The following is a 14,013-nucleotide window of genomic DNA, read 5'->3' as shown; positions in this document are numbered from 1 at the left end:
GTTGATGCTTTCAACCAGCTTATCTCTCCTGACTAGACCTAATCTAGTGAGTACTCTAATGTGGGAATCCATAGCCAAAAGGGGGGATATTATACTGGAAAGGCTTTGCCAATCTGAGTAGACTGATGGGGAGAAGTTTGCAATGCCATTTCATTGTTTCCACAGAGTCAGAGCCTTGTGCTTTTTCTTGATGTTTTATTTTAAAAAATGCATTGTCAAATTCCACTAGTCTCCCATCTTTCCAACTTTAACTATTGGAAGAGTATTTGTTTTTGTTGTTATTTTATTATTGGAAGTTTTAAGCATGTTTGTATTTTAAGTTTAAAAAAATATTATTAATTGGGTTTGTCTGTGTCCGTTATAAAGTTTATATCTCCACTACCTGGCATTATATTTTATGACACTCATGGCCCAGTCCCACAAAGTCCCATCTGTGTCAGATTCAGCCCTCCTAACGAATGAGTTTGACACCCCTGTTGTAGGGTTTCCAAGGCCAGAGACATTCCCAGGTGGTTTGCCATTGCCTTCCTCTGCATTTCAACGGTATTCTTTGGAAGTCTCCCTTCCATATATTAGCCAGGACTGACCCTGCTTAGCTTCTGAGATCTGATGACATTGGGCTAGCCTAGGCTATCCAGGTCAGGTTCACCCTTTAAACTCTCTGTTCCCAGTAGGCATTTCTTTCATTTTACCTGATGTCAAAAATCAACTCTATGCAAAGTTCAAACTTTAGAATATGGCTGTTATCCATTTTACCTCAGGCACTGGGCTGCTTTACACATTTTTCAGATGCAACACTCTCTTCATATGGTGGGTGGACAGATATTCCACTCCCCTACATACGACCTTGGGGCAGCTATATACTTGGGCTTGATTATGTGATTTTTCTTTACTTTTTTTTTTAGCAGGAAGGATAAGGAAAACTGAATTAATATGCTTGGCACCAAGTCATGTGTTACATTAAACATTCAGTGAGAAGACTATGTGTGCCTTCTTTACCAGGCTTTACCAATCATGGGCTATGTGAATCAGTCCAAAGCTTCCCTAAGTGATAATGAGAGTATTAAGACCGTCAATCAAGAATGGCTTTTGCATTAAAAAAAACCCGGCTTGCTCTTATTATAAACAGTGCAGAGAGCATTTTGCCAGCGAAATTCCAGAGGCTTTTGCATCTGGTTAAAAAGAAGTTTAGTGACTGGCTTGCCTTCATTATAAGTATTAACACTTAAGTGATGCTGAGAGGTAAGTTCTTGATAACATTATAAATTTAAGAAGAAGAAGATACTGAATTTATATCCTGCTCTCCACTCCGAATCTCAGAGTCGTTCAAAATCTCCTTCTTCCCCAACAACAGACACCCTGTGAGGTGGCTGGGGCTGAGAGGACTCTTACAGCAGCAGCCCTTTCAAGGACAACCTCTGCCAGAGCTATGGCTGACCCAAGGCCATGCCAGCAGGTGCAAGTGGAGGAGTGGGGAATCAAACCCAGTTCTCCCAGATAAGAGTCCACACACTTAACCATTACCCCAAACTGACTCTCAACTTTGGCATCACATTAAGAATTTTCCACTTCCCTTCAGCTTTGTGTTGAATCTTAATATAATTACCATGGCTTAATTCCAAGATAAGAAGTTTTGAAGAAAGTAACGACACCGCATTAATAATTAAATTGAAATAAGAGGCTGATAACCTTGGAGGAAATAGGAATACTCCAGATACTCCTGAGGAAGTCTTTGGACATGAGAAAATGAGCTTATACCTGGGTGCTCATTGTGGATGGACTATGTTGTAGAACTGCACTTCTTTAAAATGCATATAGTAGTTTTACATGACTCTTAAAAGTTTTATTAAACACTGTTAGCTCGTACATCACAATTTGTTTTTTGTAGTTCCCAGGACAAAGCAGGGAAATCCCCGTTTCAGGGGTTTTTCCCTGCTGCAGACTAGCTGGCCCCTGCATCAGGTACATCTCATCACTGTGAGATGTACCTGATGCAGTGACATCACCCAAAAGTAACACCATCATGTTGGGGACAGTCTGATTGCTGGACAAAACTCTATGGTTTGAGGATTAATTTATCATAGAGCGTTTTTGCACTGACCTTTTACTGGCGTGACCACCCTCTTCACACCAGAGGATCTGCCCGGATTTCGCACAAGAAGCGCCGGCGCACCCAAAAGAGCCGGCTACTTCCGTCGCGAAACCCGCTCAAACGGAAACCGCCAAGAAGCAGGAAAACGTTTGAGCGGGTTTCGCGACGGAAGTAGCCGGCTCTTTTGGGTGCACCGGCGCTTCTTGTGCGAAATCCGGGCAGATCCTCCGGTGTGAAGAGGGTGGCCGTGCCAGTAAAAGGTCAGTGCGAAAACGGCCATAGTGTTTTGCCCCCCAAAAGTGTTGCCCCTGGAACTGCTAATGCTGTGATGTCATTTATGTCAATTTTTTCCCGGGGGGGGGTCTTGCTTTTGGTGCCTAACACTAATGATGACCTTGTTGGATCAAAGGCTGCCATGCTCTCTTGGTGCCCCCTCACTAACTTTTAGACTGCTTTTGAGAATTTTGTGTCCACAAAGAGGTTTCGGAACTCTGCTACAACACTTTCTCCCAGAAAAAAAAAAGCTCTGGCTGCTGCTTTAGACAACTTCCCTCATCACTTCTCCTGATGAGTTCTTAAGAAATGAGTCAGGATATAGCTGTGGGGAGGCATATTGTACCTTCCAATTTTTTAGGAGCTGCTGAATATACAGAGTTTCACAAATTCTGCTACATGTTACAAGATCTCAGAGCTTCATGCGTTTTCAGCAACTGCCTTATGAGCACACGTCAATGAAGTTATAGGATTTTAATCCTTATCTATGAAAATCAGTGGGTTGTAATTTACCATTGCTTTCAATGGCAATGGATTAAACTTCATGACTATATATCTTACTGCCTAGTGGAAAAGAATGAATACCATAGTAATGTGACCAGGCAAGGAAAAACACACTTTTGTAGCAGTCACAAATGTGTCCCATAAAGAAGCATCTTAATATGTTCCTGCTTCTTGATGAGAAAGATCTTAAGTCATTATTAGAAGACAGTTTTCTCACCTCACCGGAATAATCAAACTAACTTTTTATTCTCTGCAGGGTATTACCGCTGAAACCCTGTTTGGCAAGCAAGCTTTTCTTTTTGACTCCATGTACTGATCTACTGAACCGTGAATATTCTGCCCATCAAATTACAGTGTAGTCTAATAAAGGGTTTAACTTTCTGCTCATCTGGCACTGCTTTTCAGCTTCTCCTTTAAACCTCTGCATTTGCATTCTGCTAACACTGATGCCATTACAGCTACAAATAAATTAAGCTGATTTACTCCTTCTGAATTATGTTATGTTTATTGATGCTTGTATAATTTAATTTCACACAAATTCCATTAAAGATTATGCCCTCTATCAGAATGCTTCCAGTGGGGAAATATAATCAGGTTATAATAGATTTGTGTGTTGCATTAGAGTGGACCTACGCGACTATTGTCATCTTAATAATAAAACTGAACATAAACAAGGGACAAAAAAAATCAATGTCACACAAGAATCCATGTGTAAACTAACTGGCTGCTTCTACAATCAGAGCTTAAATAAAAGAATGTTCAACACATACTTTTGAAGTGATGATTAAATAGTGGTTGGACATCTATTTATGCATTTTTATACTTAACCAGAAAATGTTAGAAACAAATTTGTTATCAAAGCAATTAAAACTGCAGAAAGAGAAGCTGTTTAATAAAATTATTTCCTCAGAGTACAAGCAATTGCTAATCTGTATACTGAAAATGTCAAAGCTCTTTCAGTTTAAAATATGCTAAATTCCTCAGGAGCTTATGTATGTCCCTTCATTTTAAAGTTAAGTTTAGCAATTGTAAAAAAGTATAGGAACACGTGTAAACAATTTGAACTTGTGTGCCCAGTCTTTTGAAGCTAAATGCATGTGAGCTTTTTGACATCTGCCAAATGAATTTCCAGTTGTATTAATGTAATATGAATCTGTGACTGCCTATTCTCTGATCAAAGCAAGATTGGGGACACTTTTGGTCTATTCCTTGTAAAAAGACCATTCATAAAAGCATGCACATCACAACACAATTTGATCTTTGGGCATCCAGCAATCCAATACTTTGCCATCACATACATTACTTTATTCATATCCCCACGTGCACAAATCTGGACATTAGGCACTGTTTATCTAGTAGCTCCTGATGCCAGTCATTGAATAATCAAGTTAACATAGAAGTTGAAACCCACTAAATAAACAGAATGAATTGGAAGAAATATGTAGTGCAGGCCTTAATTAAAAGTTCTGGAATCTACACAGGTGGAGTAGCATAGCAGTTATGAGTACAAACTATGAACCCAGAAAGTACACATTCTAAATATCCTTCCAGGCACTAGCTCACAGATGCCTAAAATCAAGTGACTATTTCTCAGTCTCATTTCCCCATCTCTTCATACAGCAAATTTCCACAAAGTTTTGAATTCTGCCCCCTTAAAACATTAGAAATATAATTTTTTTATCATTATCACTATCACTGTGATTCATTTGGAGCACACTATTTTTATATTGGGCTTTTCATAGAGTTACAGCAACTTTAGGGAAAGATACAAAAACCAAATACCTGAGAGTAGGAACCGATGATATGATTCTGAATTTCATCCATTGTGTCTGTGCCATATGATACAGTGCCTAGGTGAAGGCGCTTAAATATCATCTCATTTTGGGTCAGCGTACCTGTAACATTAACACCAAGTACTAACTTTTAAATTTTGGCAACTTGGTAAGAATAGTTCTATAGATACATAGTTTTACGAGTCTCAATGCGAGCTACATCTGTAACATTTCCCAGATGAATAAATAGAACCAAAAAGTTGCTGTGGATTTACATTCAGATTTTAAAGTAATTTGTCAAACTTCAGTATTCTCAAGGCAGCTGGGCTGAATACCAAAAACCTCTAATGGGACTACAAATTGAACACAGGTTCTCTAGTAAGATTGGGGAATATTACTTACAAAATGTACTGTAACACATCTTAGAATACAAGCAGCACCAAACTAGACCTTATATTTGGTTTCTAGCCATACAATAATCTCTTAGGTTTTTTTTAAAAGACACAAAATTATTTCTGCGGCTGTGCAATATCATCTCAATACACTCATATGATTCACTTCCTAAGTGAATATGATTTTGCTCTGAAATGTATGTTGTTGAATTCTTGTTGAAATATAGTCTACTATTCAACATAAAAGGGTGTCACTCATTTCTTATGAGGGCCAAATCTGACATAAACGAGACCTTGTTGGGCCGGGCCATGCGTGTCATAAAATATAATGGAGATATAAACTTTATAAAAGACACAAACAAACATAATTAAAGATTTTATAACTTAAAATAAAAACATGCTTAAACATTAGCAGTCTTGCAATATTTTGTTTATTTAACAGTCTCTTATAACTAATACTTTTTGCTCTGAATTAGTGCATCAAAATGTCTGTTGCACTAACAATCTTGAATATGCAGTTTACGTGTGTATGTGTAAGATTAAAACCTATTTTTGATTTATTGACATTTGTTACAGAAATCTCATGGTCAGTGCTCTGAGCCTAGGACCCAGGGGAAAACATGAAATGGCTGGGCATTGTGAGCTGTTGTACATAAACTGTTTTGTGTGCTGGTCATAAACATGGGAAGGCATCATGACACAGAATGAAGGCTATGTGTTTTCCTACAAAACTGCAGTTTTCCCAGAAAAATAACTGCAACTCTATGTGCCAGTGCAAGAATACAGAGACAGCCATGCATAGTGATCAGTATGAGCCTGCTATCTGGGAAGCCTAGGTTCAAAATCCCCAGTCTACAAAGGAAATCTGTTGAACTACATCTGGGCACACAATCTCAGCCTAATCCACCTCACTGGCTTGTTGTTATTCCTCATCTAAACATTGCTTTCCTATTGAGAAAGCCAGGATCATGAGGGCATGAATACAGTAAAAAGGGGGAAGCAAACCCAGTTGCACTCAGGAGAGCCACATCATAACAAGCCCAACAAAACACATACACTGCATAAGGAGCCCAACAAAACACACATCTGTAGCAAGGCAAACAAAAGTTCATACACTGAATAAAAATGTTGTTGGTCTTAAAGCTGCTTTGTATTTCTTCCATGCAATTAAGGCAGCTGAGCACAGGGGAGAAGCCTCAGCCAATGGAAAAGAAAAAAGACTTGCCCTTGTCTCCTGTGTGATTGAGGTAGTCTGGCCAGGAAACAAGCTCTGACTTGTTCCTTCCCTCCCCCTGAAAGGAGGAGGGGAGGAGCCTCAGTCAATGCAGAGGCTTGCTTATTTATCTGTCCTATGTGATTAAGAGATTCTGGCAAAGCAAGCTGCGATGCAGGAAGCAGGAACCAGCCAGTTGCTTAAGGCATGGACAGAAGCCCTGTGCGGGTTGGATAAAACCCACGGGCCATATATTTGACACCTCTGATATACCACATTTGCTGTCTGGAAAGAACAATCACAAGCCTCCCCCCCATCCCCAAGTGGCCTCCCTTCAGTACATGACAAGCAGTTTTTAAAAGTATTGTAGCATGGGAGGAGGGAAAAATTAAACCAAAAAATCTACCGAGCATGCACTTCTTTCCCTCACTTTCCCTCCAGCACTGAAGCTCTTGCTTCAACACAGTTTTGCTAAATAAATAAAAAGACCTACCAAGTTTCATCAGGGCATAAACAGAGAAATTTCTAGGGTATAATACACTGTAATGCACGCCAAGCTAATCTTTCCCCTTCCACTCATCAAAGAACATGCAAGCTGCGGACTGGATTCCTCTAATGGGATGCTGTAATATAATGGGATACTGCAATCTTCAATCAATGCAATATGTTGCAATTTATTTTGAAGTGTATAGGTCCACCTCAAACAAATATTAGCTATAATTTCAATATGAGGTATTGATGTTCCACAATCCACAAGAGCTTCAGAAGCAGATATACAGAATGTAAACGCTGATGGTTGCTTTCAGACCCTACTTCAAAATGTATTATATTATTATAAAGAGAGGGTAATATTAGTATATAGTTGACCACACTTGCATCCTTCTGGTTATAATAAGTGAATTCCTCAAGTTTATCTCCCTCAAAGTTATCATTTAATATTACAATGCTACGCTTGTTGATCAATTGGCTTAATATTTTCCCATGTTCATTAGCCAAGGAGTCTTGTATTCCTCCTGCCATTATAAAGATTACCATCATAGGTATTTCCCTTACCTGTCAAGCTACCATTTCCAGTGTGAGCATTAAAATCACCTAACAGTATTATTTGTGCCTTGGGATTAAGGATGGGCATAAACCTAAAAATTCTGGTTGGGTTCTGGTTTGGGACCATTCCCAAACTGAACCAGAACCAAGCCAAAAAATGGCTCATGAACCAGTTCATACTCATTCCTACTTGAGACATTAAATCTCAAGTTCATAGATGTAATTTTCCAAGTCAAACCAGCAGTTCTCATAACAAAAGGACAAGGAATGAGGAATGGACATTCACACATACATTCACAATAACTTGATCTTTAAAAGGATCTTACGGGAGGAAGCAATGCTATATCACCACTTCACTAATGTAGAAATGCCAGGTCCCCACTAGGGTGTCCTTTCTTAGTTGGGATGTGGCAGCATTGAGTTTATAAGTGAGGAATCAAGCTAATGTCAATGTTTTTGTTAATCAGGTCTCCTGGATAAAAATTGTATCATAATACTTTATAAACTGTAAGGACGTAGGTCCTGGATTTTATTTGACCATCCAATCACATTCCATGAGATACACTTTAAATAATGTTCACTCTGGGTCACTTACTGTCAGTTTCTATTTTCTCTTTAGAATCCACTAAGATTGATCCATTTTGTATATGAGTACTAAAGACAAATTAGAGGGATCTGTGGGGCCTATAGTCTCACAGTCCTCTATAGGGTTGCCAATCCCCAGGTGGGGGCAGGGGATCCCCCGGTTTGGAGGCCCTCCCCCCGCTTCAGGGTCATCAGAAAGCGGGGGGAGGGGAGGGAAATGTCTTCTGGGAACTCTATTATTCCCTATGGAGATTTATTCCTATAGAAAATCATGGAGAATTGATCCGCAGGTATCTGGGGGGGGGTGTTTTTTGGGGTAGAGGCACCGAATTTTCAGTATAGCATCTAGTGCCTCTCCCCAAAATGCCCCCCAAGTTTCAAAAAGATTGGACCAGGGGGTCCAATTCTGTGGGCCCCAAAGAAAATGCCCCTATCCATTATTTCGTATGGAAGGAAGGCATTGAAAAGGTGTGCCGTCCCTTTAAATGTGATGGCCAGAACTCCCTTTGGAGTTCAATTATGCTTGTCACAGCCTTGATCTTGGCTCCACCCCAATGTCTCCTGGCTCCACCCCCAAAGTCCCCAGATATTTCTTGAATTCGACTTGGCAATCCTAGTCCTCTAAAAGCTCTTCTGCAGAAGGTCCAGAGTTTGAGGATGAGCAAAAACAAAATCTTTATTTAGGGCAGGTTGTCACTAAGGAATGCATCTAGGTTCTGCTGATATTTGGGTCAATAAAGGGATCTCTGGGCGAGCCACAATAACAGTGAGAGACAAGTATAGGATCCTGGTTGTTCATCTCCAAGATTCTAGTTCTCAACTGCTCAAGTCTACCAGTAATAGACTTTTTATCTACTGGTAATGATTAACTCCCCTGAGTGACCCCCTCTATCTGTCAGTGAAATAAAATCCCTAATCTCTATAATGAGGTGTAAACCCTGGATCAAAATTTTATCCCCCGCCCACTGATTTGCTTAAGGCTTTCCAGTACTGGTGGGCTGTTTTAGCCACCCTGTTTATTCATATAAGTCAGGTGTGTTATGTTCCCTCAGGAATAGATTTCTTATATTGTGGATCCAGTTTATAAGAAGGAGGAGAATATTGATCCAGTTAAATATAGACCAATAAACCTGCTGGATGTAACAGAAAAGCTTTATTCAGTACATCTCCTATTGAAGCTGGAGACATGGGTAACTGAAAATAACTTGTTAGCACCAGAGCAAATTGGATTTAGATAGGGACATTCCATCCTTGACCACTGCCTTCTACTGCCTTCAACAGCTTATTAATAAATATTCAAATGGATCATTTAGACAACTATATGTGGCATTTATCTATATCAAAGCCACATTTGATTCCATCTCAATATAGCATTTATGAAAAAATAATCAATATGAATATAGATAATAGACTGCTAGAGTGTATAAAAGGCCTTTATAATGACACCACTTTAAAGGTCAAATTAGGTGTCCGTGGCTCAGTCAAAACCACAAAAGGGGTCCACCAAGGCTGTATATTGGCCCCAGTCCTTTTAAATCAATACATAAATGATATGGTAGAATTCTTGTCAGGTCCTCATTTCTTTCCAGTCAAAGTAGGGAGAAAGACCATTTCAATGTCACTCTCTGCAGGGGACACACTGCTAATTTCCCATACTCAAAACTGGTGTTAGAAGGCTGTTGAGACAGTTCAGTTCCTACTATAAAAAACCTACTTAATGCCAATTATGATAAAATCAAGATTATGATTTTTGGTAGAAAACTGTATTATCATAAATGGACAAAAAACCACTGGAACAGGTATCTAGCTTTAAATATTTAGGGGTGATGTTTCATCAGTTTGGCTCTTGGGCAGCCCATATTGACTATCCCAAATATAACCTTGAAAAAGCTGTCCTTGGTATTTTTAGATGTTATAGGAAGAGAACATAAGAACATAAGAGAAGCCATGTTGGATCAGGCCAACGGCCCATCAAGTCCAACACTCTGTGTCACACAGTGGCAAAAAATTTTATATACACACATACACTGTGGCTAATAGCCACTGATGGACCTGTGCTCCATATTTTTATCTAAACCCTTCTTGAAGGTGGCTATATTTGTGGCCGCCACCACCTCCTGTGGCAGTGAATTCCACATGTTAATCACCCTTTGGGTGAAGAAGTACTTCCTTTTATCCGTTTTAACCTGTCTGCTCAGCAATTTCATCGAATGCCCACGAGTTCTTGTATTGTGAGAAAGGGAGAAAAGTACTTCTTTCTCTACTTTCTCCATCCCATGCATTATCTTGTAAACCTCTATCATGTCACCCCGCAGTTGACGTTTCTCCAAGCTAAAGAGTCCCAAGCGTTTCAACCTTTCTTCATAGGGAAAGTGCTCCAGCCCTTTAATCATTCTAGTTGCCCTTCTCTGGACTTTCTCCAATGCTATAATATCCTTTTTGAGGTGCGGCGACCAGAACTGCACACAGTACTCCAAATGAGACTGCACCATCGATTTATACAGGGGCATTATGATACTGGCTGATTTGTTTTCAATTCCCTTCCTAATAATTCCCAGCATGGCGTTGGCCTTTTTTATTGCAAACGCACACTGTCTTGTCATTTTCAGTGAGTTATCTACCACGACCCCAAGATCTCTCTCTTGGTCAGTCTCTGCCAGTTCACACCCCATCAACTTGTATTTATAGCTGGGATTCTTGGCCCCAATGTGCATTACTTTGCACTTGGCCACATTGAACCGCATCTGCCACGTTGACGCCCACTCACCCAGCCTCAACAGATCCCTTTGGAGTTCCTCACAATCCTCTCTGGTTCTCACCACCCTGAACAATTTAGTGTCATCCGCAAACTTGGCCACTTCACTGCTCACTCCCAACTCTAAATCATTTATGGACAAGTTAAAGAGCATGGGACCCAGTACCGAGCCCTGCGGCACCCCACTGCTTACCGTCCTCCACTGCGAAGACTGCCCATTTATACTCACTCTCTGCTTCCTATTACTCAGCCAGTTTTTGATCCACAAGAGGACCTGTCCTTTTACTCCATGACTCTCAAGCTTTCTAAGGAGCCTTTGATGAGGAACTTTATCAAAAGCTTTCTGGAAGTCAAGGTAAACAACATCTATCGGGTCTCCTTTGTCCACATGTTTGTTCACCCCCTCAAAGAAATGTAACAGGTTAGTGAGGCAAGATCTTCCCTTGCAGAACCCATGCTGAGTCTTCCTCAATAACCCGTGTTCATCAATGTGCCTACTCATTCTGTCCTTGATAATGCTTTCTACCAACTTTCCCGGTATTGAAGTCAGACTGACTGGCCTGTAATTTCCCGGGTCTTCTCTGGAACCTTTTTTAAAGATGGGGGTGACATTCGCTACCTTCCAGTCCTCAGGAACAGAGGCAGATTTCAATGAAAGATTACAGATTTTTGTTAGAAGATCCACAAGTTCAACTTTGAGTTCTTTCAGAACTCTCGGATGTATGCCATTAGTTTTTAATTTGTCTATCAGTTGTAGGACCTCCTCTTTTGTTACCTCAATCTGACTCAGGTCTTTCAATACCCCTTCCAAAATTAGTGGTTCTGGGGCGGGCAAAAAGTTCTCATCTTCCACAGTGAAGACGGAGGCAAAAAATTCATTTAGCTTCTCAGCCATTTTCCTATCCTCCTTCAGTAATCCTTTTACCCCATGGTCATCCAAGGGCCCCACTGCCTCCCTGGCTGGTTTCCTACTTCTAATATATTTGAAGAAAGTTTTATTGTTGGTCTTTATGTTTTTTTGCAATATGCTCCTCATAGTCCCTTTTTGCCTGCCTGATCACAGTCTTGCATTTGATTTGCCACAGCCTGTGTTCCCTTTTACTAATCTCACCTGGACTGGTTTTCCACCGCTTAAAGGAGTCCTTACCTTTTACAGCTTCCATTACTTTGTTTGTTAACCACACAGGCCTTTTCTTATGCCTGTTTGTGCCTTTCCTAACTTGTGGTATGTATTTTATCTGAGCTTCTAGGATTATAGTTTTAGAGAGGAGGGCTGTCTGATTCCTCCAACTTTAGAAATTTATAAAATGAAACTACTGCCCCAGCTTCTGTCTGGAGCAGCAATTTGGAGCTCTGGAAATCTCCAGTCTTTAGAAATTATTCAAAAGAAATTTGCATGCTGGCTGTTAGTTGTTCTACCATCAACATCCTTGGCTACGATCAGAGTAGAATTATCTTCGCCTTCAATAACTTTAGTTTACAAAACAACCATTAATTAGCGGCTGAAAATAATTTTCTATACATCCCCAGGCCTTTTGACTTTGGCATACTGAGAGATGAAGGGTAACTCATAGTGCAGTGTTGTACTGAGATTAGTGGCTATTAGAGATGGGCATGAATAGGAAAAACAGTGGTTCATTTCAGTTTGTGGTTCATTTGGTCGCATGATTCGTTGGTTCACACTGCTACACGTTCTTTCGATTTCCCAAACTGATTCCTGGTTAGTTGGTTCAGGAAGGGGTAGAACAGCCCCCGAGTGGGCTAAATATGCTAAATTTGTGGCAAACAAGAGAGTCCAATTGAAACTCTCCTCCACTTGCTCTTCAAATTTGGTGAGAATTGGTTTTCAGGGGGCCAAGTTACAGCCCCCCAAAGCAGGTATTCCTAGGTGGTTCATTAGTTTGAGAGGTGGTAGAACAGCCTCCCAATGGGCTAGAGACACTGAACTGGAAGCAAACTCTACCTGCTCTCCAGGTTTGGTTAAATTGGATTTTTGCAGGCTTAGTAACAGCACTCCAATGAAGGTTTTGGTAAATTGACAGAACTGAAACATTAAAAAAAAAAGCTTATGGTTTATTAATAAGAGCAATGCAGCCCAGTTACGGAAAATATTTTTCTGAATGGCTCAGCAAGCTGGTTTTGAAAGCCAAAAAAATAAAATAGCCACACTGGCATGAGCAGAATAACCCACAGCAGAATCACTACATTTTGAAAAAAGGAGAAAGGAAGTAAAAAAATTGAACCTCTGTGGCTCAGGTTCCTGAAAACCACAGAGTCGTAAGGAAGTTGGTTTGTTCTCTGTGATTAAAATAAATCAAAGTCTACTAAAATAACAAATTAGGATTTGAAATAAAATTGAAGAAGTAAGGCAAGAAACAGAGGGGATCCCTGAAACCAATAGGGCACAAACAAGCGGGTTCCGTAAATAAGCAAACTCCAGCAATAACAAGTAAGTTTGAAGAAAACAAACAGCTTTCCCTTGGGACTAAGGTCCCTTAAACAGCAGAGGAGGAATTGGCAACACCTTCCCAGCTGGGAGGATTGTTTAAAATTGTCCCACAATGTGGGGTTGGAGAACAAATGCGGTCTCTAAACTCTAGCATGCAGCAACAGCCAAATCAACAAGCACATGATGTGACTGACTCATGAAGAAGCTGCTTGCAAAGTGAAGGCAGCTGAGAAAGTGTGCGGCAATAAATACCATCTGCTCCCATGGAGCAGAATAGAAGTTCCATGATGGGCTTTCAGAGCTGCCAATCAAGCTATGGACAACTGCTATGTGCATTTCTAGGGCTCCCAGAAGTCCACGTTCAGTATTGCCTAGGAATTGATTGCATCAGCACCAGGCTGTCTGGAAAAATGAACCAATAACGAAGCTCCTAGGAAAATGACTGGTTCACTTTCCAGTTTGTGCACATGATGAAACATGAATCAGCCATTTTGAGAACAAATTGTGATTTGCGGTTTGTTTTGTGCCCACTGTATTTGTTTTGCTTAGTGGCTATCCTTGGCTTTTCTGCAGAATACTTGAGAACCCTTGGATTCTATGCAGCCAAAGATTGTTATACCAGAGTGCTTCAACCAATATAAATCTAGTAGGCACTTTGAGAATATCTGTACTTATTTTGTAGGCTTATACTTTATAGACACCTCTCCCCTGACTCTTCCAGAAAGGCCTTTACCAAGACACACTTAGATATTTTGCCACATGCAGTCTTTGAAAGACATTTTAATGAGATCCCATATAGGAAAAGTGTCTGTTCCTTTGATCAAAAGTTCATGTAAGATTTGTCCCATGTCACATTCCTATGAAGTTGAATGTAGAGGATTATTGCAGAATATCCCGCTTCCCAGAAAGGTCAGATCAGGACCAGTCATATCAT

The 14,013-nt window shown here is 40.3% G+C and overlaps 1 protein-coding gene across 2 annotated transcripts in view; it reads right to left on the bottom strand.

Annotated features, from left to right (window-relative positions):
• ATP9B (ATPase phospholipid transporting 9B (putative)) overlaps positions 1-14,013 on the bottom strand; it is a 233,597-nt gene that overhangs the window by 27,873 nt on the left and 191,711 nt on the right. For both annotated transcript variants that reach the window (XM_060244097.1, XM_060244098.1), the window contains exon 14: positions 4,652-4,764. In XM_060244097.1, coding sequence (XP_060100080.1) covers positions 4,652-4,764 — 113 coding nt within the window. The remainder of the gene's footprint in view (positions 1-4,651; positions 4,765-14,013) is intronic.

The sequence above is a fragment of the Heteronotia binoei genome, chromosome 7 (genome assembly GCF_032191835.1).
Source record: "Heteronotia binoei isolate CCM8104 ecotype False Entrance Well chromosome 7, APGP_CSIRO_Hbin_v1, whole genome shotgun sequence".
In the NCBI taxonomy this organism is placed as follows: domain Eukaryota; kingdom Metazoa; phylum Chordata; class Lepidosauria; order Squamata; family Gekkonidae; genus Heteronotia; species Heteronotia binoei.
The sequence above is the reverse complement of the archived record's forward strand: the minus strand, read 5'-3'. Positions and strand labels throughout refer to the sequence as shown.